Source organism: Stigmatopora nigra, chromosome 8 (assembly GCF_051989575.1).
Source record: "Stigmatopora nigra isolate UIUO_SnigA chromosome 8, RoL_Snig_1.1, whole genome shotgun sequence".
NCBI lineage: Eukaryota > Metazoa > Chordata > Actinopteri > Syngnathiformes > Syngnathidae > Stigmatopora > Stigmatopora nigra.
Window position 1 is genome coordinate 6,522,789 of NC_135515.1, and position 26,078 is coordinate 6,548,866.

A 26,078-nucleotide genomic window follows, 5' to 3' on the forward strand; every position below is an offset into this window, starting at 1 on the left:
GTTGTACTTGTTTTTGGGGGGGTTTCTTAATGTTTCCATGGCAACTTTTCCCTCCTTGCTGTATAAAGCCCTGTCGTGTGCCAGCGGGGCTGGCTGGCCCGGTCTACAACAGCGACACTATGCCACTGTTGAGCCTTCTGATCTTGGTTTTGCTCACAGAGAAGGGCGGGGAATGTGTGTGCAAGTTGCAAGGGCCACCGCACCTGCCTGAGCTGGCGCAAGACGGGGATATTGTTATTGGAGCTATTTTCTCATTCCGCACAGGGCAAGACTACGCTGTTAATACATTTGAAGTAATTCCTGGGATGAGACTGTGCAAAAAGTATGTCATATTTAACACTCTTAGGCTGGACAATGTTAAATTTCAGCATCTTTTTTACAGTTACTACACAAATTGCTTGAATCTGACTCACAAGTGAAGTTGCATTTGTTGTCATCCCAGCTTCAACTTTAGGGAATTTAAATTTGCACAGACGATGATATTTGCCATCAATCAGATTAACAAAAGCCCTGATATGCTCCCTGGCATGAAGTTGGGCTACAAGATTTATGATGCCTGTGGAACCATGGACATTCTGAGAGCTGCGCTATCATTGGTGAGTGGCATCGAAAAAGAATCCAACATTGAAAACTGCACAAAAATTGAGACAGTGCAAGCCATCCTTGGGCATTCCGGATCCAGACCGACCGTCGCATTTGCACCGGTCGTGGGACGCTTCCGCGTTCCAGTGGTAAGAAAATCTCTTTTCATGACTTTAATAGTCGTTTGGGAAACTTAATCACAATATCACGTCTCTCTTTGTCAATAGGTCAGTCATTTTGCCACTTGTGCCTGTCTCAGCAACAGAAAAGAGTATCCGACATTTTTCAGAACAATTCCCAGTGACTACTACCAGAGCCGAGCACTGGCAAAGCTGGTCAAACACCTCGGCTGGACTTGGATCGGAGCTATTGCTGTGGAGAATGAATACGGCCTCAATGGCCTGGCTGCGTTCACCCAGGCTGCACAAGAATACGGAGTGTGCTTTGAATATTCTGATGTTTTCTCATCCTCTGGTCCACCCGAGGATCTGCAGAGGATAATATCAAAAATCCAAAGTGCTTCTTCTAAGGTCATTTTAGCCTTTATGTCTCACAGAGAAATTAAATTGTTGGCCCACGAGCTGTACAAACTAAACATAACGGGACTGCAGTGGATTGGCAGTGATGCCTGGATTACTGATCACTCTTTAACAGACAGTGATGGCCACAGTATCCTTCTAGGCTCGCTGGGCTTCACCGTCAGCAGAGGTCAGATCCCTGGGCTGGAAGATCACCTGAGAGGGCTCCACCCTTCACTGTTCCCTGACAGCCAGTTTACGCGAGACTTCTGGGAGAATGTTTTTGACTGCTCACTCAAACCGGTGACGGGGTCGCAGAAGCTCTGCGGGGGGCATGAGAGTTTGCAAGACGTCGAGTCACAATTTACAGATGTGTCCGAGCTGAGGTTCACAAACAATGTGTACAAGTCGGTTTATTCAGTGGCACATGCGCTTGATGCCCTCCTCAAATGTGAGGAAGGGAGAGGGCCTTTTCCAAATGGCAGTTGTGCAGATATGACACATATTGAGCCATGGCAGGTGAGAAGTGTTTTTTTTTTGTCATAAGTACCAGATTAAAATCCAACCAGTTAAATAGTAAATCAATGCTTTTGACGGTGCATTTTGTATTTTAACTTGTAACTCGAACACCAGGTCCTACAGTATCTCAGCTCTGTAAACTTCACAACTCCAGAAGGGGACAGAGTATATTTCGACAATAACGGAGACTCACCAGCCAGATACGAGCTTGTCAACTTGCAGATGACAAACAAGGGAACCATGGAAGGAGTGACAGTGGGTGTTTATGATGCTTCCCAGCCTGACGGCAATCAGTTCATCATGAATAACATTCTAATGGTGTGGGGGAACGGGCAGTCTGAGGTGATGTTAGTTGTTACTAAAACTCTACTTGTGTGGGCTTTATGGAGAATTGTAACTTGTTTTTGTGTGACAGATGCCTGTGTCGGTGTGCAGTGAGAGTTGTCTTACCGGAAGCCGCAAGGTACTCCAGAAAGGACGTCCAGTGTGTTGCTATGACTGCATCCCATGTCCTGCAGGAGAGATCAGTAATTCCACAGGTAATCCAACCGCAACTGGCCGAAGCATACCGTTGAATATTCCTAAAAACAAACAACAATGCTTACAGATTCTATAAACTGCATGAAATGCCCGCCAGAATTCTGGTCCAACGAGCGTAGAGACACCTGCATCCCAAAAGAAATCGAGTTCCTGACATATAAAGAAATCCTGGGATCTCTTCTGGCCTTGTTTTCATTGCTTGGTGTGTTCCTGACCACAATGACAACGATAGTCTTTTACTGCCACAAAGAAACGCCGCTGGTACGAGCCAACAACTCAGAGCTGAGCTTCCTTCTGCTCTTCTCCTTAACCTTTTGCTTCCTATGCTCGCTGACCTTCATCGGTCGGCCCACCGAGTGGTCTTGCGTGCTACGTCATTCGGCATTTGGGATCACCTTTGTGTTGTGCATCTCCTGCATTCTTGGGAAAACCATACTGGTCTTAATGGCCTTTAAAGCTTCTCTCCCAGGCAGTACTCTCATGAAGTGGTTTGGACCCATGCAGCTGAGAATGTGTGTGCTGGTATTCACTCTAATCCAAGTAGTCATCTGTATACTTTGGCTATCTATCAGTCCTCCCTTTCCATTTAAGAATATGATATTATACCAAGACAGAATCATCTTAGAGTGTCAATTAGGATCCGGTATAGGTTTCTGGGCCGTTCTGGGCTACATTGGAATACTGGCCATTTTGTGCTTTGTCATTGCTTTTTTAGCTCGAAAGCTGCCTGATAATTTCAATGAAGCTAAATTTATCACCTTCAGTATGGTGATATTCTGTGCCGTTTGGGCCGCCTTCATCCCTGCGTATATTAGCTCTCCTGGTAAGTTTACTGTGGCTGTAGAGATATTTGCTATACTGGCTTCTAGTTATGGGTTACTTTTTTGTATTTTCATGCCCAAATGCTTTATAATATTGTTTAGGCCTGAGAAGAACACCCGGAAACACATAATGGGAAAATCAAATAATTAGATCCCTAAATAGTCACCTGCCAATCACAAGAGAAAAGTATAGAGAAAGCTCGAGAACACAATCTCCAAATTTTAATATCATATGTAACTCCATACTAATGATCCTGATAAACAGGATAAAAATAAATCACCATACTATACTGTGTATGTGTTTTTATTCAATGCTTTGGAAGTAGTACTATTTATTGTATTGCCTATTATTTTTTAAATAACCACCCTGTCATTTATGCATAATCATTATACTAATAATCATTTATAAGTCAAGCACTTCATAGTAAAAAGGAATAAAATCAATGTAAAACTCAATTATGCATCCAATAATATTTGTTTTAATTATCTAAAATTAATGTATTACTAAAAGGATCCTGTAAAACAAAACACAATCAGGTGTTTCCATTATTATGTAATTTTTAATATCTTAATTTGTATTTGTTTATATTACAGTAGATACCAGCCATTTACAGAATAGGTTTTCATATCAGTAAATAATTTCCACATAATGAAAATTAGTAAAGCTTTAATTTAGCTTTGTTCTAAAGAGATGAGTTATTAATGATTTACATATCTGTTTGAGGCTTGCACATCTACCCCAAAAACCCCAGATGAATTGTTTTAAGTTCAAATAAATGGTGATGCAATATTAGGTCTTGAACACATTGGAAAAACAACAAAGAAGAGTACCAGAGGGAGATGAATTAGAGAAGTCCTCATCTGGTGCGTGCGGAATCTTTATACCCTTAGGTGCCCACCCATGGTGTGAAGACAAATGGTAAGAGGCAAGAGATGAAACAATGTTGCACCATTCACCCACAACAACCTGGACAACCACAACAATGGGATATCTGTTCATTAATACACTAATCACCACATGCCTGTCAAGTTTATGCCAATTGGGTGTTTGCATGGGTCGGACATGGGTCCTCCTTGGACTATTGTTTTTACTTCTAGTTCTCCTAATCAGGAAAAGAGTCATTTGCAATTTTAAAATATAAACTTCAAGTATTATTACACTTTTGACATACATAATCTTAAAAGTTCTCCACTGCACTGTATGAGAATACCAAATTCTAGGATAAACCACAAAAACCTCTACCACATTTTATCTTCCCTCCCATGCCTGAAGCATCCCTGCTTTTTTTAAGGTCATTTTTAGTATTTTATTGCGTGACCTTTATAATATTGTTCACATCCTAAACTGGCCCAACTTAATTTTGGTAATTGTTCTGATTGAACCACACCGTGACTGTTGAACTTTTGTGGCACACTTTGTAGAAACCCTTATTTGTGCATTTCAGACAAACTCTTTATGAAGATTTAAAAATTAAAAGATGTGTTGGCTTATAGGAAATTGGGGCCCTTGGTGTATTGCTGTCATATGTTTCCTCCTACTTTTGGTGAGAAGACGGGAAACTATAAGAGGTCAGCCTCCTATTGGAAGAAGGCTGATTTCACCTTAGACAAATCTTTGAGATGACATCATTGGTGTTTGTCTTTTTGGCATTTTACTTTTGGAAGGGGTCACCCGGCTGCTGTTCTCAGCTTTGTGGCGGGTTACACTATGAGGGTCCAAACATGATACCTCATATTCTCCATAAAGCTATGCGAATCTATGACAGGTGAGTACGTGACGTATTTTGCAGGTGCTTCATTTTATCTTTGATTTTTATGTCCAGGATATGGCAATAGGAACAGAATCATCAGCATCTAAGCAATTTCACATGACGAAGGCCTAATCTGTACTCTAGATTTCAATTTAAATCCCAATCATTTTACTGCTGATGTTATTTGGAAAATAACTAAGACGAGGGCATTTGTTGTTGTCAAAGGTCAATAAATGAAGGATTTTGTTCCTCTTTACCTTTGTAGATCTCCTCCAGAATATTCTGTCCAGCATGGTATCATCTCAAGGAGAGACGCCACTTTTAATGGCTCCCATCTCAGCAGATTTAATGTCTCCCATATCACTCCTCACGTTCAATCGAACTTCCAAAATATGGAATGCAACACAGAACTCCAATCCAAGCAGAATTTATACAAAGCAACTCACGTGTTGGTCGACGTGTGGGAACCTGTGGTCCAACCTGAAGCCGGAGAGATGTCCATGGCAGCGTCAGGACAGGTTGACATCGGGGTCTGCTGTGAGCAGGTTTTGCCTCTAAGATTACCTATGGAAAAGAGCAAATTATTGTCTTTCTAACATTAAGTGGTCAGTTACACCTCGACTATGTTGACTGCATTAGGAATGTTCCGTTTCATATTGTCCATCTCAAAGAAAAAAAAAAACGTTTTGGTCTCCCCAAATAGTCAAGTAACCAACTCATTAAAATGGAATCTAGTGGTAAATGTCAAAGTTGAAGATTTTCCTCTGTATTAAAGTGAATGAAGTATTATTTTCCAAAATTCAGATCCCAGCACAAACCTTGGCCACATACTCTTCAAATGGTACTTCTCCCACGATCGCAGGTAATAATGGGAGAGAAAATAAAGGCAAAATGTGACTAAAAATGTTTTAACTGTGGATTTCTACCTCACAGACACTGGCAGATCAAGGCCAACCAAGCAGGAAAGCTGCAGATGGGTCAAGAAAGTTTTTATGGCAGCCATCTTGCTGGCATGGGTTCACATCGCCCGGACAAAAACGGCATCGCTTCGAGCTGACAATATCTCCGTGCTGACATGTTTTTCTTTCAGCCTCCCATCAATGGTCACCATCCCGCCATCTTCATCTTGGATAACCTTGGTTGCTGGCCTGAAGTATTCTCTGGACAAAAGTTCACTTCTCTTAGTTTCCTGCAAGGCTGCACAGAGTGTCATGAAGTGGTTACGACCCAATTGGCAGCAATGCAGAGTTCTCCCTGTCATTATGCTCATACTCTCCTTGACTTTCTTCCCTCTTCAACCTCCCAAGCATGAGAAACATTTGTTTGAAGATATATTGCCAGGCTCACCATTGCAATTTTGCCCTGTGTATATGGAACTTACCTCTCACTTGGACTATGCATTTTTCATACTTTTCACTTTGGTGCTTTGTATCTGGACTCATCTGACTCCTTTAAGCCTTCTTTTGTTCATACAAATGGAAGTCTGTGTGCATAACTCAAGGTCAGCTAAAAAATATGTGCTGATTGTCAAGATAAATCAAGTAATATGACAAAGACTACAGATTCTGCAACACAGTGCAGCTCAATTTCGATTTTAAGAGCTATTATATTTGGATGTGTAATAATTTTTCCATCATAGTGCCGTAAAATAAGCATTAGTATATCAAAAAGTCGCTTTTTAAAATGCCTCACAACAAAATGATGCTTTTATTTGTCACAATGTTTTGGCATGACAGAATCTGAATGAAGAATGAATTTTAGTGTCTCATTAAAAACCTACAAATGAAGACTTTTCTTCTCATCTGACATATCCCAAGTTCTTAACCTTTAGCCTATCCAATACCAGTTTAAACACTGTTCCTTCCCACCCTGATGGTTTTGTGTGTGACTGTCTGAAACAGCAGAACTGAACTACACACGCTAATAAGACAAGGTTAATAAGAGCAAATTGCCAGTAGAGGGCAAAAACGTACCATTTTCTGATTTACAGTGAGACCACTTGGTGCACATAAAATGCAGTTTGGTTCAATTAGAAAAAGGAACAATTATAAATGTATTTACTCATAACCAGATATATGTACTATGTACAAAATGTCTAATTTTATGCATGATCAGAACCATGCATGCCACCTTTGTTTTTTTAAATGAGTATCCCACTTAAAGTTGTCGAAAATTGCTTGTTCTCTTCAGTGGTTAAAGATTATTGACCAAACAAAAGTTACATTTCTTGAAAAAAATGAATGTTCTGAAGATTCAAGGACTCCCCCACAACAACAAAAAATATTTATATGTGGCCCATCTTTTATTGTACCAAAAGAAAATATGTTTTTCCGTGTCAAATGCTTCATACAACATGTGATAATTGAAAATTAAACTATTAATTTGTAGAATAAGCAATTCATTGATTATGACTGAATTTGAAAGGGGAAACTACCACTGGAAAAACATGTGGTATTCATTTGGGAACTGGGAGAGCACAAATATAGGCTTTTGCATTTTCTATAAAGGTCAGCTTCCAGGGTCAGTGCGGCATTTGGAGAGGGGAGGGTAGTCAACAATGGGTTGGTTCATTGTGACGTTCGTCAGTAGCTTGCTGGCAGCCGCCAAGTCAGAGAATCAAACATGCAAACCCTTTGGGCAGACAGGCTTCTTGGAGTTCTCTAAGGAAGGAGATCTTCTGATAGGAGGGGTTTTTTCAATGGCAAGCACCCGTAAACTAAATGATAATGGCTACAAAGAGCTCCCAAATTTCTACTGCACAAAGTGAGTGTATGTGGTAAACTGTGTATTGTAATTCCAAGGATTCTACATTTCCAATGGTTTTCAGGTGGAATGACAGAGAGCTCAAGTTTTCCCGCACTTTGATGTTCACGGTGGATGAGATCAACAGAAATGCGCAACTCCTCACAGGAGTCACTTTGGGTTATCGGATCTACAACGGCTGCGGTAGCGAGAATCTGATAAGAGCGGCGATGGAAGCTGTAACTCGGGAGGAGTCCACATGCAACAGTCGCATTCAGGCCCTCCTGGGTCACTCCTCCTCAGGAGTAAGCGAGGATATTAACAACATTCTGAGCCCTCTTTCCATTCCACAGGTGGGGGGGAAAAAGTTGAAACTCTTTTATTATGGCAGAATTTCATTTCAGTGTTCTATTGAATGCTTATTAATTGTTCCCTATGATTTACTCTCGACCTTGACAAGGATAAGCTGTGTGGAAAATGGATGGATGTTTTTAATGTGCATTTCTTTGTTTCACTTAAAGGTCAGCCATCTTTCAACATGTGCGTGTTTGTCAAATAAGAAGCTGTACCCCACTTTCTTCAGAACAGTGCCAAGTGATCGTTTTCAGGTATTGGCTCTGGTGCAGCTCATGAAGTACTTCGACTGGCGCTGGGTGGGGATCATTTACTCTTCTACCTTGTATGCCACCGAGGGCACAGCTGAATTCATGGCGGAAGCAATGAAGGAAGGCATATGTGTTGAATATCGACTAACTTATCTAAGGAACTCTCCAACAATGCAGGAAAACCATGAAAACATTGTCAAGATGCTAAGGGAATCGTCCTCCAAAGTAGTGCTGCTGTTCATGTCCTTTTCCTACACCAAGTCTTTTCTATCCAAAATGGCCAGTTATAACATAAGTGGAAAGCACTGGGTCGGCAGCGAGGCATGGATCGCACAACAGGACCTTGCTTCTGTGGAGAGGAAGAGTATACTTCATGGGGCGATGGGATTTGCACTTCCAGAGGTGTCTATTCCAGGGCTTGGTGAATTCTTACTGAACTTGAAATCATCTGATGAGCCTCAGACTGGTACAATTAAAGCTTTCTGGGAGAAGTTTTTTGACTGTAGCTTCACTCCCTCCAACAATTCAATCCTGTGTACTGGTGCAGAGGACCTGAGGAGCATTTCCAATGACTACACAGATGTGACCAAGTTTAGGGCCGAGAATAACGTTTACAAAGCTGTGTACTTGGTTGCTCATGCACTTCATGCATTGTTACAGTGTGAAAACGATCGAAATCCCACAACAGGAAAGCCCTGTGTCGACAAGTCCGAGGTCCAGCCTGAGATGGTAAATATAAAGCATGCAGTATGTAGTGTCATTTTTGCATCCAAGCTGACAACTGAACATGCTTTAATTGACTCTTGATTTTGCTCACATGTCCTTTTTAGGTGTTGGAGCACATAAAGCATGTGAATTTTACAATGCACAACGGAGCCAAAGTATTCTTCGATGATAATGGTGATTCTGTGGCCCAGTACAACTTAATCAACTGGCACATGGGAGACGACGGCTCTGTAGAGATCGTAAACATAGGCCAATATGACACTTCTTTTCCAGATGGTAATAAGCTCAGGTTAAGTGAAGATGCCAGTATTGTCTGGGGTGGGGAAAACACAAAGGTAAAGAAATTAGCCTTGCAGTCTTTTTGAACAAGTGACAAATGGATATTTCTTGCAATTCTCTTTTTGTTTTGCATTGCCAGGTGCCACGATCTGTGTGCAAGGAACCGTGCCCTCCAGGGTCTCGGAAGGCCATGAACAAGAACAAACCAGTGTGCTGCTTTGACTGCTTTGAGTGCCCTGAGGGAACAATAAGCAATCAGACAGGTGACTGAATCAAATTGCAATCCGTTTGGCTCACTTTAACATGTGTCAATGATTCAATGACACGTTTCCATGTGTTTCTAGATTCTCCTGACTGTTTACCATGTCCACCAGATTTTTGGCCTAATGCCAAGAAAGACCGCTGCCTTCCAAAACCCACCGAGTACCTTTCTCACAAAGAAATCATGGGCGCGTTATTAACTGCATTGAGCTGCGTTGGCGTGTTTTTAGCTTCTCTCGTCTTAATCATATTTCTGACCCACAAAGAGACTCCTATCGTCAAAGCCAACAACTCGGAGCTGAGCTTCCTGCTGCTCGTCTCCTTAAAACTCTGCTTCTTATGCTCTTTAACCTTCATTGGCCAGCCCACTGAGTGGTCCTGCATGCTGCGCCACACTGCTTTTGGCATCACCTTTGTCATTTGTATCTCATGTGTACTGGGAAAAACGGTAGTTGTGTTAATGGCTTTCCAAGCCACAATTCCTGGGAACAAATTCAAAATGTTTGGGCATGCCCAGCAGAGACTCTGTGTGCTGGCTCTCACTTTAGTTCAGGTTCTCTTCTGTATTATTTGGCTCTGTACAAGTCCTCCATTCCCGGCAATCAATCTGAAATACTACAAGGAGAAGATCATCTTAGAATGTGCATTGGGTTCTGCTATTGGGTTCTGGGGTGTGTTGGGCTATATAGGACTTCTTGCCGTGTTATGTTTTATTCTTGCTTTTTTGGCCAGGAAGCTGCCAGACAGTTTTAATGAAGCCAAGCTAATCACATTCAGCATGCTGATATTCTGTGCGGTGTGGATCGCCTTTATTCCAGCCTATGTCAGTTCTCCGGGAAAGTTCACCGTTGCCGTGGAGATATTTGCCATTTTGGCTTCAAGTTATGGGTTGCTGGTTTGTATATTTGTACCAAAGTGCTATATTATCATCTTCAGGCCAGAAAAAAACTCCAGAAAACATTTAATGGGAAAAATACCATCAAGAACCATTTAGAAGTTTCACAGATATCATGAACTCTGTCACAATTTATGTTGATTGCACAATATACTGTATTATATCTATGTATTGAATAAATTGATGACAATGGGTCTGTGTCTATAGACGAAATATAAAATCTCTTGAATTTCAAGGTCAGGTGCCCTATATTAGCTAATACTTTGTAAATAAGACATAAAGTCAACTTTTTGGATTTTTATGGTCAGACTCACAGATAGTCTTTTCTATCGTATAACTTATCTGTACAATATAACATATATAGTAATATAATATGTAGTAAAATTCATTGCATGATGTTTCAGACAGTGGCTCCAATTCATGTTTTGTTTCATTGTGTAACATATTAGTTTGCCGCAATTCTTTTTGTATTTAACAAAACTTATTTCATATTTGAAATGATATTTTCCCACATGTCTATTGGTTAATTAATTGTACTTGGTGTATTGTCCTATATACTTATCATTATTTTCAAGACCAATTAAAAAAAGAAAATCAACAAACTGGATATCTTTTGACCCTATTCCACTTCTATACACTCAATGCGCAAACACTGATCTGTAACACCTGATGGCCGCTTCCTACCCATGGGAATTATATCCTCTGTTTATTGAGAGAAGTGAACATCATATAATAGCCGCCTCCTCTCTCCAAAATAAGAGAGAGCAAACATGCAGGCCAGAGGCATCCTCATGTCCTCTTTTTTGTCCTGTATTTTACAATTTGACATAGTGAGTGGCTGTGAACTCCTTGGTAGATTTAACATGCCTAGTCTTTTAAAGCGAGGAGATATCATGATTGGGGGCATTTTCCCAGTATTTAACAAAGAGGTAGGCAGTACTTCAACATTTCAGCAGAGCCCACCTGGAGTTGAATGTGTAGGGTAAGTTTACAATCTCAATTGTCCATCTTCTGTTAATCCATTGATCTCACTATTCATTTTAGGTTTGACATGCGAGCTTTTCGATGGACTCAAGTGATGGCCTTTGCAATTGAAGAGATCAACAAAAATACAAGCCTACTACCGAACATATCACTGGGCTACAGGATCCTCGACTCATGTGCATCGCCCACTAACGCTTTACGTGCAGCTCTAACACTAGCAGGTGGATTAGAGGAGGCAGAACCTAACTCATCATGTGTTCCGGCAATATCTGCCATCATAGCTGAGGCTGGATCTTCTCAGTCTGTTGCTGTAACAGGAGCACTTGGACCATTCCAAGTACCCATTGTGAGAAAATGCTTAAATTTACTACCTATATCTAACCCTAATCCAATAAGGACTTTTCTTTTCAATGTCTTTGTTTTGTTTTTGTTTTGTAGGTGAGTTACTTCTCAACATGTGCCTGTTTAAGTGACAGGTCAAAGTATCCTACATTTTTTCGAACAATACCCAGCGATTACTTTCAGGCAAAAGCTTTGGCTGCCCTAGTCAAACGATTCGGTTGGCGTTGGATTGGAGCCATACAGTCAGATGATGACTATGGACGTCATGGCGTCCTCGCCTTCAAAGAAGAGGTGGAAAAATTTGGCGTTTGCATAGCATTCGTCGGAACAATTATGCGCACATACTCAATAGAAAAAATCCAGACTGTTGTGGAACTAATCAAACAATCTAGCAGTAAAGTAGTTCTAGCTTTCCTACCGGAGTATGACTTTTATCCTTTAATGAAAGAGGTGGTTAGACAGAACATTACAGGAATCCAGTGGATTGCCAGTGAGGCTTGGATAACAGATGCTATTGCCGCTACCCCAGAAATGTACCGAGCTTTTGGGGGAGCCCTGGGTTTTGTGGTACATAAAATGGCAATTCCAAAGTTGAAGCCCTTTCTAACAGCAATCAACCCTTACACAGATTCAAACGCAGCATTTGTGGGGGAATTCTGGAAGGCAATGGTGGGATGCAAAGCTGCTTTACCAGGGGAGCAAGCTGACAACTTGCATGAAATATGCACTGGCAATGAGACATTAATGAAATCCCGGGACGATTTCTTCAATGTCACTCAGCTCAGAGTCACGTATAATGTGTACAAGGCTGTTTATGCCATCGCACATGCCCTGCATCGCCTGCTTTTCTGTAAAACTGTTAGTAGGGAACCAGCAAGACCATGTTTGAATGTGGCAGACATCCAGGCCAAGCAGGTGAGACTTTAACACATGATGCAATGTATATATATGTATATATGAACCATGTATGAATGGATGAAGAAATTCTATTCCATTGTGATTATGTTCTTGTGGCTTTTTACCAACAAGGTGACCTATCACCTCCAAAGAGTAAAGTTTAGGAATCAGTTCGGGGATAGTGTCTACTTTGATGAAAATGGAGACCCACCAGCATCTTATGATCTAATCAACTGGCAACTGACAGACAACAAGGTGAAACACGTAACAGTGGGTCACTTCATCTCCACCCAGAAGAGCGACTATGAGCTCAGCATCCGGGAGGATGAAATCGTGTGGCGGACGGACAAAATGGTGATGTCACTTTTTATTATTATTGAAATTGACAAGAAATATGAGTCTAACTGGTAGCACAAAACCTCCCATTGAAAAAAAGCTGACATATTCTTAATGCAACAGGTTCCAATATCAATATGCTCCGAAGAGTGCCCAGTGGGGACCAGGAAAGCTCAAATAAAGGGGCAACCTCTCTGCTGTTTTGATTGTATCCCATGCGCTGATGGTACTATTGCCAACCAAACAGGTAAACATGTCAGCATCTACTGCTAAGAAGAAAAGAAATACACTTTTTAAGCCTAAATTGTCACTCAATAGGTGCAGCAGAATGCACACCATGTGCACAAGAGTTCTGGTCCAACCGGAAGAGGGATAGGTGTGTTCCAAAAAGCATTGAATTTCTGGCCTACGATGAGCCGATGGGCATTGCTCTAACTGCTGTGTCACTATTGGGTGCATCCCTGTCTCTGGCCACTATGTTTATTTTCGTCTACTACAGACAAACTGCAGTGATTAAAGCTACCAACTCGGAGCTGAGCATTTTCTTATTATTTTCTCTCTTTTTGTGTTTTCTCTGCCCCCTCACCTTCATCGGGAGACCCACGGCATGGGCGTGCATGCTGCGTCACACGGCCTTCGGAGTAACATTTGCCCTCTGCATTTCCTGCATCTTGAGCAAGACAATTGTGGTCGTTGCAGCTTTCAAAGTTTCATTACCCGGCAGCAAAGTTGCACAAAAGTTTGGACCGATGCAACAGCGGATAATAGTTTGCACTTGTACTCTAGTCCAAATATTAATATGTATACTTTGGCTGAAATTAAACCCACCCTTCCCAGATATGGTTTTCCAATCTAGCAAAAAGAAGATCATTTTAGAATGCAACACTGGCTCTGAAGCTGCATTTTATGCTGTGCTAGGTTATATAGGCTTTCTTTCAATTATATGTTTAGTTTTAGCATTTCTAACCAGAAAGCTGCCAGATAACTTTAATGAGGCCAAGTTTATAACATTTAGTATGTTGATATTCTGTGCTGTTTGGCTTACCTTTATTCCAGCGTATGTCAGTTCTCCTGGAAAGTTTACAGTTGCTGTTGAGATATTTGCCATTTTGTCTTCTGCATTTGGTTTACTGTTCAGCATTTTTGCTCCGAAATGTTACATCATACTAATAAGGCCTGAAAAAAATACTAAAAGGCATGTTATGGGCAAAATATAGATTAAGATTGAAGATAAAATGATGAAATAAAGTCGATCAAATGATGTAAGCTTTTCTCTGTACTAAGTTTATACAACTACTGCACATAGTTGGTTTTCTGAATTGATGCAATTAAGTGAAAGGGCATTCAGACTGACCAAAAACGGTGGAAAATGGCTGTATTTTGGTAATGGGAAATGAAACTTTATTAAATATATAATAGTGGGATGAGTATGAGTACAAAGAAGTAGTTTCCCTTTACCATTAACAAGCTGGCATGCAGTGGCAAGGCATTATAATAATAAAGCCACTACAAATTCAGACAATAGGTATTAAAATTCAACTAAAGCTGTGGAAAAACAGAAAAATGACATCATGCGTTGGTCTTACTTAACTATGAAAAGAGCACAAAGTAAAATATGAGACAACTACGTAGTGAAATACATATGTCATCATATAATGCAGTACTAATAAGAAGAAAGATTGTTACATAACATGTAGAGATAAACGATAACCTCGTTTTTATTTGCTACCTGGCCATCAAATGTTTCTTGGTGTTTTTTTCTGGCCTCAAAAGAATGATGAAACACTTTGGGGCAAAAATACAGAAAAGTAAACCATAGCTGGAGGCAAGAATGGCAAAGATCTCTACAGCGACCATGTATTTCCCGGGTGAGCTGACATAGGCGGGCACAAAGGCCACCCACACGGCACAGAAAATGAGCATGCTAAAAGTGATCAGCTTGGCCTCGTTAAAGTTGTCGGGAAGATTCCTGGCGAGGAAGGCCAGCAGGAGACAAGTGCAGGCCAGTAGGCCGATGTAGCCCAACACCAAAGAGAAACCCACCACTGATGCCATGTCGCACTTGAGCGTGACTCTTAACCCTGGAGTGTCAAAGTCTGGTTTCGGTATGGGGGGGCTCAGGGAGAGCCATATTATACAGATGATGATCTATTAAAAACAAATATAAAATTCAAGGCAAATTCTCTGGTTAACAGAATTTTCGGACCAAGAGGAAAGTTAAGAATACTTTTAAAATAATGCATTTAGTTTATTTTTAGCCTGACCTGTACACAAGTGAACACACACACGCTGGCTCTCTGCTGTCCCGGACCAAACCACTTCATCAAGGTCTCGGCGCCAGGCCGGGCCGAGCGGAAGGCCGCCAGGACCACGATGGTCTTGACTTGCAGGCAGGAAACGGACAGCACAAAACTGATACCGAAAGCGGCCTGCTGGAAGCGGCAGGACCACACGGACGGACGGCCGATGAACAGAAGCGAGCAGAGGAAGCAGAGTTTGAGCGATAAGAGTAGAAGGAAGCTCAGTTCGGAATTATTGGCTCGGACCTGAAAATGATGATAAAGTAGCAGCATGTAATGTTGATGTAATCAGTTTGAGATTCTTTTACTTTTATGATGTTGTTTGTATGACATTAACTAGTGCAAAGATATTTGAACATTGAATATTTGGGCAGATTAAAATTTATATTTTTCTTTCTTTTATTTTTTTTACAATAAACTTTTACTCACCAAGACTTGTCATTATTAAAATTGTATTGCGATATGCAGAAATTTATAGAAGACTGAGAAAAATCCTTGTGAGTGAAGGCAGTGTAGCAAATTAAAGTTTGATTTATAAAGAGATTAGTATATTTTAAAATCATTCAATTCTATGGCGCTATTGTGTTTTAGTGTTGGCCACTTTACATTCTTAAAAGTTTAAAGGAAATGACGTAAGACTGGAAAACGACTGCTTTGTATTTAACAATTTCAAGCACAAAATGATTTCCCTTAAGGAAATCACTTAACATGTCATTGTGTCTTACCACAGGCGTGTGTTTATAATAGAGAAAGACCACAAAGACAGCAGTGGTCACCAGGGTTCCAGACACGGCCACTGCACTGAGGGTGATGCCCAAGGTCTCGTTGAAGGCCAGAAAGTCCAGCTGGCGGAGAACACAGACCGTGCGTTCGGGGTTGGACCAGAACTCCAATGGGCAGCGGTCACAAGTGGGCGAATCTTAAACAGATCAAGAGAAAGGATATCAAAATAAGTCAGTTACTGTAATGTAAACATTTGTCTTCCCTGACCGGTTAAGTTGCTGATTTCTCCTTCAGCGCATGGAATGCAATCAAAGCAACAGATTGGTTCTCCTTTCCTGGTGGCCATTCTGGTTCCAGGTGGGCAGTTCTCATTGCACACTGATTTGGGAACCTTTAAAGTCAAGTTGTACACTCATTATGGACTGCAAGTTTGTATAATTGCTTTAGAAATAGTGTTTTTCTTTTTCTTTTTCAGGAACCTGAGTATATGCCACACTCCACTGTACAGCCGAGTCATTCATGAGGATTTCATAGCCTTGTACTCGGCCAATTAGAACCATTTTTAAAACACCGTCAGGGGTCATCTGCCAGTTGACAAGGTCATAATTAGCCGGGATGTCCGCTCCTTCAAAATAAAGTCTTTCCTTCTGTGGTGTGGTGAAGTTAACGTTATTTAAGTGCTGCAAGAGCTGAAAAAAGGGAGACATACAGTATTAAGAAATTTAAAAAAATGTGTAAAGAACATTTTTTAGCTGGTTCAAAAGTAGATTTTATATTGTATTAATTTCTGTATGTTTGCTGTTTTCCATCATTCCAATTTTTGTATTATTTTTTTACAGTGTTTGTCCTTATTTAAAACTATTATTTGTCTCTATTGCATTGTCCTTTATTTAAAATATTCACATAGGCTAATTAGCAGCTGTAAAATCCATAGAAATAAAAATAAAAATGACTATCATTACAAACTGTCACTTTCTGCTTAAGTTAAAGCTTTCCTCCATTATCAGGCAGCCCACATTGTTAACTTTAACCACTACTAAAAATGTGAATGTAAAATAAATCTCACAGAAAATGATCTTTACCTCAGCAGGTTTAATGTTTGTGGGTGTTGAACAGGTTGAACTGCCGTCTCTGGAGACGGCATTAATGTGAGGGCAGGTCAGCCTATCGTGGAGGGCGTGAGCTGCAGCGTAAACCGCCAAATAGGCATTATAGGCCTGTCGTAGCTGGGAGGTGTCTGTGAAGAGATTATCCACCCCCTTCAGGGTCTCCTCCCCACTGCACAAGGGCAGGGCAGCCCTCCACTCAGTAATATTTGTGACATTGGACAGAGCAGGCCTGCAGGCGAATTGTTTCTCCCAGAATTCCCTTAAAATGTAGTCATCCGGGCGGCGAGACGGGGTCAAACTCCGGATGTAATCTTCGAATCCGACGATGGAGGAGCTCCGAAGGGCTGTGCCCAGAACGCCGCTCGCCACTTTGGAAGTGACGGGGTTTTGGAGAAGGTTTCGGCTCGTGCTCCAGGCCTCGCTGGCTAGAAACTGCCGGTCGGTCACCTGATGTCGTTGGGTGTAAAGATCACAAGATAAAGCATAGGAAAAGATTTCATAATGAAGTAGTCCTCAGTTTTCTCACATTCAATTCAGCCAGTTGCAGAAAAAGTTCTCTAACATCTGTGTACCAGGAAAACACCAGGATCACTTTGGCACTCGATGCTTTAATGGCGAGGGCTGCTTTCCTGGCATCATCTTTAATGATTTGTCTATTTAGAGTTTCCACGAAAGCCAGACAAATCCCGGACCCCCGGGTTTCTTCCTGGAACACCTAGTCGTCCATAACATGACATTGTTAATGATATTTTTTCCCCCCCCCATGTGTAATCAAGTTCAATTGTATAACGTTACGGACCATATTTGATGAATGGCTTGAAAAAAGGGCCATGATTTTAAGCATTTTTGAATACAAGTCTGATTTTTTGAAGATAGGATGTTGTTTTCACCTTAACAGCCACAAGACCGTAATCATTGTTTGCCACCACAGCACCGATCCACGTCCACTTAAAGTAAATAGCCAGCCTGGCAATAGCCCGAGCTTGGTAGATGTCGCTGGGAACGGTTCTGAAGAAGTTGGGAAAGCGACGTCTGTCACTTAAACAAGGACAGCTTGCTTGATAGCTCATCTAATAAAAAAAACATTTAAAAAAAGACATGACTGTATAATGATATATCATTCAAAAAATTGGAGTGCACTTAGAGAGCTGTTGGGGAAAAGCCTGTGCATCAAGAATGTAATAGGTTACTCTTGACATTCATTATTTTTAAACATTTCATTACATTTATCTATCATTTGACTACATGACTAATTTAATTGTGGTAAATTTAGAGTTTCCAAAATTCATGCAGCACACACATGATCAAAAATTAAAAAAAATACACTAGCCCAGAAAATCATATTAACCTAAACTCATTGCAAACTGAGAATGTCAATCAAAAGTGAACATGGTTATTAAATGAACTTACCAAAGGCACTGAGAGTGGGCTAAGCACTCTCGAGAGTATCATGGCTGTTTGGGATGAAGCCCCACCAATGATGAACGGAACACCTAGTAGGACATTAAAAATGTTTTTGTATTAACCACTACTTCACATGGTGATTATGCCATCTATTGTTACCTTTCCTCCCACTGTCTTCAAATCCATTCACTGGTGTTGCTTTGAGATTGCAGGTGCTGCTGTCCCCGCTCACCAGCAAGAGGGCTGCCTGCGTGGCCCATGGGTGCATGGCACAACTGTCGCGGATGTGGTAGCCCAGCCTCACGCCCGGCAACAGGCGAGGATTCCGGTTGATCTCTTCCACGGCAAAGACCATGGCGTAAATGTACTGTAATGGGAGCTGCTCCAAACTGGAGTGAAAGCACAACACTATAGTGAGTTGACTGGAAAGCCTGGCCCACCAATAAAATCTCCAAATTATGTTTTCAATAGGGAATGAGAATGAAAGAACTGAAAACCTAACATAAATATGTACACAATATTATAGAAACAGTGACAGTCAGTAATACCCGGTGCATTCTTTGTTATCTGGTTCATCAATAAATTCGTGGACTATGGCGGGTGGTGTGTAGTGGAGATGAAACAGTCCGCCAATGACGATATCTCCGTCTTGGTAAAGCCCCTGGTTTGCCGGCGTTCCCCACCGATGGCAAGTCTGTGCATGAACTGCCTGTAGACCAACCCTAAGGCCGGGCTGCCTGCTTACCAGCCCCACCAAAAGCATCAGCGGGGCTGATGATGGCCACCGGCGCATGGAGAAACAGGAGAGCCAAGACATGGTTGAACTGTGAGAAAACACGAGATATCATAATTTAAAAGTATAAAATACACCAATGAAATAGAAACAACTCATAATATATGACCCACACCTGAGAAGTACTTTCCCTCAGTGGCCGCCGCCTCCTGCTCTGTCTCATTGCACATCTATTTCTAAGTCTTGCAAACCGCCCAGGGCGAGATGACGCCCATACCATCTCCCTTCTCCCAAACACGAAGCGAAAAACATTCATTAAAAGCAGGCAGCTGTGTTTTTCACGTGCAAAGCAACAAGGCCGCAGAGACAACCCACTCAGGGAACCACTTGTTGAATAGCGGCCAGCCTCGGTGCCCAATGTTGGCTTTCAAAGTGCAACAAATTAGCATCTATTCAACCATTACAGTTAAATAACCTAAAAACATACCATACTATGGATAGGAACTGTACAGTGTCATAACTCAAGAAGGACTGTAATTAGTATTGGCAGTTTTATTGGCCCTGTCACCTTTGACCCTAAAATTGAATCACCATTCCATAGGTCTTATATACTGGCAGTCATAATAATCATAAAAACATGTAAATTGGCTGTAAATACATGAGGTTCATACCAAGAAAATCGCATCTCGCCTTCCATGTAGTAGGTTCGGGTGCAACTTCCATTGTTGCATCCAGTGGGGAAGCACATTTGACCTGGTGCTGGCACCCTATTTGCAGAGAATGAACAGTTAGTTATCTTATCAGAAGCAAAATATATACCTCAAAGGCAGATACTAAATACTATGACCTTGCTGGTTGCTCGCTTAGGCTCCCCAACCGTGAGTGCACAGCTCTAGGTGAAAATAAAATCATTGAAAATTATGGTGTCGGTATCTTGCGTTCCTGGAAAAATGAGGTAACCAAGTCCTTGACCTTCCTCTTTAATCTAACATCGGAGCTGGTAGGAAATCATTGTAGAGTTACCCTTGAATTTTCTCTGATATTATTTGTTAGATTGTGGAGTTGATGATAGCACAATTTATATACTATTTCATATAATCGACCCAATGGAAGGGAGGGGTAAATTACACCAGAGAATAACTGGGATTTTATTATTAAGAATGGTTATTGTGAAATGTATATCTATATAAGCAAACATACAAATCAACATGGAGGGACAAATTGAAGCATAATCAATGTGGCTACAAATTGGAAGAAAATACTTATACAACTGCACTGCTAAAATCACTCACATTGTATCATCTTCATTTTCTTACGGGACCAACACAAATTAACAGATTTAAGTGCTCATTTGTTAAAGTTGTTGCAGTTTGACAGCTCGATAAAATCCCCCCTAACCCAATTTGTTTTTCTTATATGGTAGTAACATTTTAAATTGTAAAGTATAAGCACACCATAAAGAGAAGACCAAGCATAATTTGACTGGTGAGAGATTGCCATCTAGTGGTTATCTTTCAATGTTTAAAATCCAAAGCATAAACAGTGCTATACAACTACAACTATTTCAACAGGCATTGAAAGAGTTATAAAAGGATTTCAATGATAAATAGTTTAGGTCAAAGGTCACCTCCCATCCAGTCTGTTTTTCTCTGATCTCGGAACAATGATGAAACATTTTGGGGCAAAGTATACAGACCATGAGGACGGATGATAAAGATCTCCACACCGACCATGTTCTTGCAGATGTGGAAGATTGTTAATGTTAATGTCCAGTAAACAAGATTATGATATATATCTGCTCCTGGAAAACCTGGAGTGACACAAATGGAGAAATACTGGCAAAATTATTACTGTAAACAAGGCTATAGGGTCAGAGTATACTTTCAAATTTTAGCATTGACCTCCACTTATGAACCCTTCTATGTAAGAGATATTCAGGTTATGAAAAGCCTCGACATAGATGTGAGATACTTGACAAAAAGCATCCCCTAAAACGTAAATACACATTTATTTGTTGTGGTAAAGTTGCTTTCCAGTTGGCTAGAAAAAAGGTAGTTTCAGAGGCCAGATGGCCTTCAACATCATAAACATTCATAATAAGGCGTGGCAGGTTAACTAGGGAGCTGCTTGCACGGAGCAACAGATGTGTCATTTGTTTTTTCCATTACAGCCTTTTGATTAGACAATTAGACCTTGTTGTCTATGAAGCCCTTATCGGGGCTGTTTACCACATTTTGAGCATTCTTATCAAGTAAATCTGAGACTTGGTAATATAAGTCAAGACTTTAAACCGCCAAGTTTTACTGTGATTTTATGCTTAAAGTACATTTCCAAATGTGATTAACATTACTGAGAAGAGAAAAAAAAACGTGATCCGTGAAAATCAAGTCATCAATTTTATTGCGTTTGTAGGAAAATGCTCCTGGTTATTAAATGAGCAACAATACAAAGAAAAGCGATGATTTCACACTGGAACAATAAAAAGAATACAATTACAACTTTGCTACTACGCTCACTTCCGACTCCTCCGTTCCACTACTGTAAACTTGTTTGTATTCTGTTACGAGTTGTACAAAATAAAAATCACCAGAACTGACCAAAGAGTGTATTCTGTATCAAAGCAATTAAAAAAATAAGAGCCTTTAACTTCCAAATGTTTTCTGTTTGGAGACCATAGACGGGAAAAAGTCCAGAAGCGCTCATGGGCGAGCGCTATAACGTCTTTTGCGTAAACAGGTGCATAGTCATGCTCAACGTGTTCACATGCACAAACATACGGTCAGTGAGTGTGCAGTCCCAATAAATACACTATTCAAGGATCCGAGACAAACAGTGGCATTAGTATTTATACGTTTTAAAAGAAAATATCCACATGAAGGAAGACTTTCACGGTGACGACCTTCACTTGTTTATACACCAAACATTCCGCTGATACAAACAAACACATTCTGATTCATAATCTTATTTTTTTGTTGTTGTTTTCTTGCTTGGAATTGCAGTTTTGACATCACAGAGACAACAATAACATGTCTGTCTTTTCGAGACATTAAGCAGAATATCGACAACTACACCGCCAGACTGGAACAACTTTTAACGAGTAAAACCATTGACGTTTCCTACATGCAGTTCTTGGTGTAACAATATTGTTTGTATGGCATCATTTGGAGTATTTGGCTGGGCATACACTGTGCAACTCTAGTGAGGGTGCCATCTACTAATCAAAGTTTGTTTCAGGCTGAAAAGTGAAAATAAAACAACTAAAAGTTTTTTCTTCATGCTCTCTCACACTAGTTGCCCGTAATTGTCTTTTATTACTGATAATTGAATCTCTGAAATCAGCGAGATAATGCCGAATATCTTTTCTGCTTTAGGATTGGCTCTTCTGTCTTCTTAGTGAATGGCTAATGAAGGTGAAATTCCATTGACTTAACACTAAATCAAGTCTATGAATTTAGTGTATAGTCAGAATAAACAATAATGCAGAACAGTCATATAATTATTGAGTTAAATGTTCTTACACAGACCTCTTCCAAACTCTAAGCACTTTTCCTTCACTGTGTATGCACCACTCAACCCTACACTGACGTTGCCAACACAGCAATGATCAGTGAATCCTGTAACACCTCCAGAGTAGGTTGAAATATAAACACACCTCCAAATTTGAACAGTGCATGTCCAGCTTTAGAGAAAATCTTGTGGTGTTCAGAAAAAAATAACTTTCTATTCCCATTGTATCTAAATTTACAGTCTGAGCAGAAAATAGACCTCTGGCTCTGATGAAAAGTAGGAGGAGTCTGGAGGTGAAAGAGAGTCATCGGTACTGTGGCGATCTACATGTTGATCTCCGTTTCCAAACCGTGAACAAGCTCCCTCGGGAAGTCCTCTGTCCTCAAGCTGCCCAAAGTAACCTGCAATGTACGATCCAGTAGAGTGTCTGTTCACAGGTGTATTCTGTGAGTTTGGTTTATTCCTCAAAACCACTCCACCCACAGCAGTGATACCATTTCCTGTGCTAACTGAGGGTGGTTTCTGGGCCTCCTGCTGTCTTTCACGGGCACGGTTATTTATGTGGCGTACTCGGCTTTGGCTACGGGACGATAAGCGACGGGCGAGTAGTGGAGGGGAATCATCGATACTCCTGGAAGTTGAGGGTTCTATGGTTGTTTTCCCCGGGGATTTCACTTCCACATCACATTGAGGGTATGGGGGCATTTCTTTTTCACCGTCTTCGACCTCAAGATTGACTAGTTTGCGTAATTGTTCCGTCAACGGGTCACGAGACTGAGAATGGTGAGTTCCTGCACCTAGGTTTCCCATCCTCTTTTGTTTCCTCATTTGTGGAGTGATGAAACTACGACTAATGATGTGATATTTGCTTTGAAAATTACATGATATGTCTTCAGACGTTAGATCTCCCAGGGACTTTGACTTACATGGAGTGTTGGCAGTAGAATTGACCGTATTTGACTGGGGACCAGTTGATAAAGACCTTACAGGTGAAATCTTTGGAGCTTTGGTTTGAGACTGTGCTTGGGGCATTGGATCATTTTGGTTCCACGAGTGCTTGGGAGTGGACACTTGATTTTGACAATGTAACTGAGGTACAGAACAAGGATCTGTAACATCAGAAATCTCCATGCGGCTATACGAGGTATGAAAATCAGAAGAAGAGAAAAGACCTCCAGACATTGAACTGGGAATTGGTAGTTTTCCAGGAGAGGAAAACCCATTTTGTAGGAATCTTCCATGCTCTGTGGCACCGTGTCCTTGTTTGACTTGGTGATAACCGTTGGGAATGTGGTTGCTTTGTCTGTCTTGTTGAAAACTATTTAGGATTTTGTTGTCATTGTGGCCTCTCTGTTGTGAGTCTCTATCGTAACAGAAAATATTGCTTTGAGAACTCGGATAGTCATTGTGGCTTAATGGTCTAGGTCTGGAAGATTTAGAGTCTACGAGTCTGTGCACCGGAGAAGACTGACGGCTGCATTGTTGATACAAACATTGATACATACCTTTAAAATGTGGGGAGGGACATGGCGAATATTTTGGGTACTGCTGGGGCTCATGATAAGGGAGAAGATGTCGTTTTTGGGAATATTTTGGAGTGGACTCGTTTTGGTAAATGGCGTTCTGTTTTGTAGGACTACTAAGGGCCTCCCATTTGTGTCTTGGCGAGATTAAAGTCGCCTCTTTTGGATCCTCATCAACGTTTACCTCCACCTCTGCAAAAGCATTGCCAACACGATTATTAGATAATTGGAAAGACTTGTTCACTGGTGATAGTATGTATCTTTGAGAAGAACTCCTCTGTTGCCCTGTTATAGGTGCTGGTGGATCAACTACTTCCTCGTATACACTCTCCTCTAACTCTTCTGGACGGTCATTCCTCCCTCCATTTGTAGGAATTACATCCCAACATCTATTCGTATGGCTTCCTCGGACAACCTTCACTGGTGAGGATGCCAAGTTGCTTGATGGTTTGTTGCCCACAGTGTATGTTTTACCATTGACTGACTGATTCTTTAGGTTGTACGCTACCACAGGGGGTGACAGTGTCTCCTCATCTAGAATGGTATAGACTTCCTCAAGATCAGTGGTTTCTGGACTGGAGAGCAGAGCAGAGTTTTCCTGGGGAATTGTGCCTGGTAACAGAACTTTCTGATTGGCTGGCATTGCTAAAGTGGCATCTGGAAATTGGCTTGAAGGAGAAAAGGTAACATTGGAAAAGGAGTTGAATTCATTTTGGTCGGCAGAGCTTTCAATTTGACCAATCAGAGCTGATATGGAGCCTTGCGTGTCTTGCTCATTGCTTAATGACATGGCGTCAATAAGTCTGGAAATTGTGCTGTCGTGCAGCGAGCTGGGACTCTTTAAGTCACGGTTGCAGTTGATTGGGGAAAGAGGGACAGTAGAGCAAGAGGAGGATGAGGACACTGAAGGGGCAATTGTCAAAACTGTGCTGGTAGAGGACGTTTCTGGTTTCTGCGATCTACCCTTGTGGTTGCTTGAAGTGGCAGAGTGGGTTTTAGCGAGATTGGCTCGATTGTTACCTGCTTGATAATTTACATAGTCATCCTCATTTGTAATGTTATCACCAACGACAAGATAAGAGGCCTCCCGTGGTTTGTTGAGCTCTTTTTTCCATTGGTTGTTCAACTTAGAAGGTGACTGGATGGAAGCTGATGACTTGGTGAGAGGATCCACAGAGGAAGACCTAGGTCTGTCAAAGGAGTAAGATCCTGTGGGCACAGATTGCTGGACATTAGCAAATATAAGATAGATATGGGGCTCATTCAAAGCAACTTATTAAGGCATCCAACAATAGCAATGATGACAATCAACAGTCCAGCCAATACAACGTAAACCACAGACAAATGGATCACCAAGTAGGACTGTGAGGGACAAGCTGGACAATGAGGATTTGGAGTCCATATTATCAAACATCATATCGGGAAAAAGATGTTCAGATGAGGTTGATCAAATGAGATTAATGGCAGGGCGATATTGTTTTTATATCACTTTCAAATGACCCCTTTTCGCTGCACAACACTGTCTCGGCATGACACAGTTTTATTTCGGATCTGGATGTTTTGTTTTGCAGTTCAAAATAGAACCACTGAAAAGTGTGAAAAGCACATCACATTGAATGCATCACTCAAAACGTTAACCAACAACGACAAAAGGGCACAGCGAGCATTTCCTGTGGCTGTTGATTCTATTCAACAGACTTATACATTAAAAAGGTGGACTCCATGCTAAAACAATACTCCACTTTCTCAAGCCAAAGTACACCAAAAAAGGTTGTTTTTTTGTGTTTAAACTGTAGCCACTTTTGAATGCTGCACGGTATTAGCCTAGGATTTTGTACAACTGATCACATACCAGAAAAGACACCTGGTAAGACCTGGTTGCGAAAGCTGTGCTGAGCCGAGTAAGCACTGTGCAGTAGAAAAGGAGTAAAATAGAATACACTGGGAAGACGCAAATACTGGCATGTTGTTTGAACGATGC

The 26,078-nt window shown here is 41.1% G+C and overlaps 5 protein-coding genes across 5 annotated transcripts in view; 3 read left to right on the forward strand and 2 right to left on the reverse strand.

The window, feature by feature from the left end:
• Positions 1–182: 182 nt before the first annotated feature.
• LOC144200094 (extracellular calcium-sensing receptor-like) lies at positions 183–3,131 on the forward strand. The gene is made up of 6 exons (XM_077721993.1): positions 183–322; positions 443–731; positions 810–1,619; positions 1,734–1,961; positions 2,035–2,158; positions 2,227–3,131. Exons 1-6 carry the CDS (start codon positions 306–308, stop codon positions 3,129–3,131), a joined length of 2,373 nt encoding a protein of 790 aa, XP_077578119.1. The 5' UTR covers positions 183–305.
• Positions 3,132–7,282: 4,151 nt separating this feature from the next.
• Positions 7,283–10,431, forward strand: LOC144200824 (extracellular calcium-sensing receptor-like). Its single transcript, XM_077723152.1, has 6 exons — positions 7,283–7,494; positions 7,559–7,826; positions 7,995–8,807; positions 8,909–9,139; positions 9,223–9,346; positions 9,428–10,431. Exons 1-6 carry the CDS (start codon positions 7,289–7,291, stop codon positions 10,336–10,338), a joined length of 2,553 nt encoding a protein of 850 aa, XP_077579278.1. The 5' UTR covers positions 7,283–7,288; the 3' UTR covers positions 10,339–10,431.
• An 859-nt stretch (positions 10,432–11,290) lies between these two features.
• LOC144200104 (extracellular calcium-sensing receptor-like) lies at positions 11,291–14,015 on the forward strand. The gene is made up of 5 exons (XM_077722006.1): positions 11,291–11,569; positions 11,662–12,480; positions 12,595–12,816; positions 12,922–13,045; positions 13,117–14,015. Exons 1-5 carry the CDS (start codon positions 11,291–11,293, stop codon positions 14,013–14,015), a joined length of 2,343 nt encoding a protein of 780 aa, XP_077578132.1.
• A 508-nt stretch (positions 14,016–14,523) lies between these two features.
• LOC144200105 (extracellular calcium-sensing receptor-like) lies at positions 14,524–18,689 on the reverse strand. The gene is made up of 10 exons (XM_077722007.1): positions 18,494–18,689; positions 18,341–18,423; positions 17,821–18,000; positions 17,457–17,645; positions 16,904–17,377; positions 16,393–16,510; positions 16,089–16,199; positions 15,824–16,017; positions 15,063–15,344; positions 14,524–14,946 (listed from the first exon to the last, which is right to left on the reverse strand). Exons 1-10 carry the CDS (start codon positions 18,687–18,689, stop codon positions 14,524–14,526), a joined length of 2,250 nt encoding a protein of 749 aa, XP_077578133.1.
• A 2,761-nt stretch (positions 18,690–21,450) lies between these two features.
• plch1 (phospholipase C, eta 1) overlaps positions 21,451–26,078 on the reverse strand; it is a 34,597-nt gene continuing 29,969 nt past the window's right edge. Inside the window, exon 24 of the mRNA XM_077722008.1 lies at positions 21,451–25,306. Within this exon, the coding sequence (XP_077578134.1) occupies positions 22,809–25,306 (2,498 nt within the window). The 3' untranslated portion in view covers positions 21,451–22,808. The remainder of the gene's footprint in view (positions 25,307–26,078) is intronic.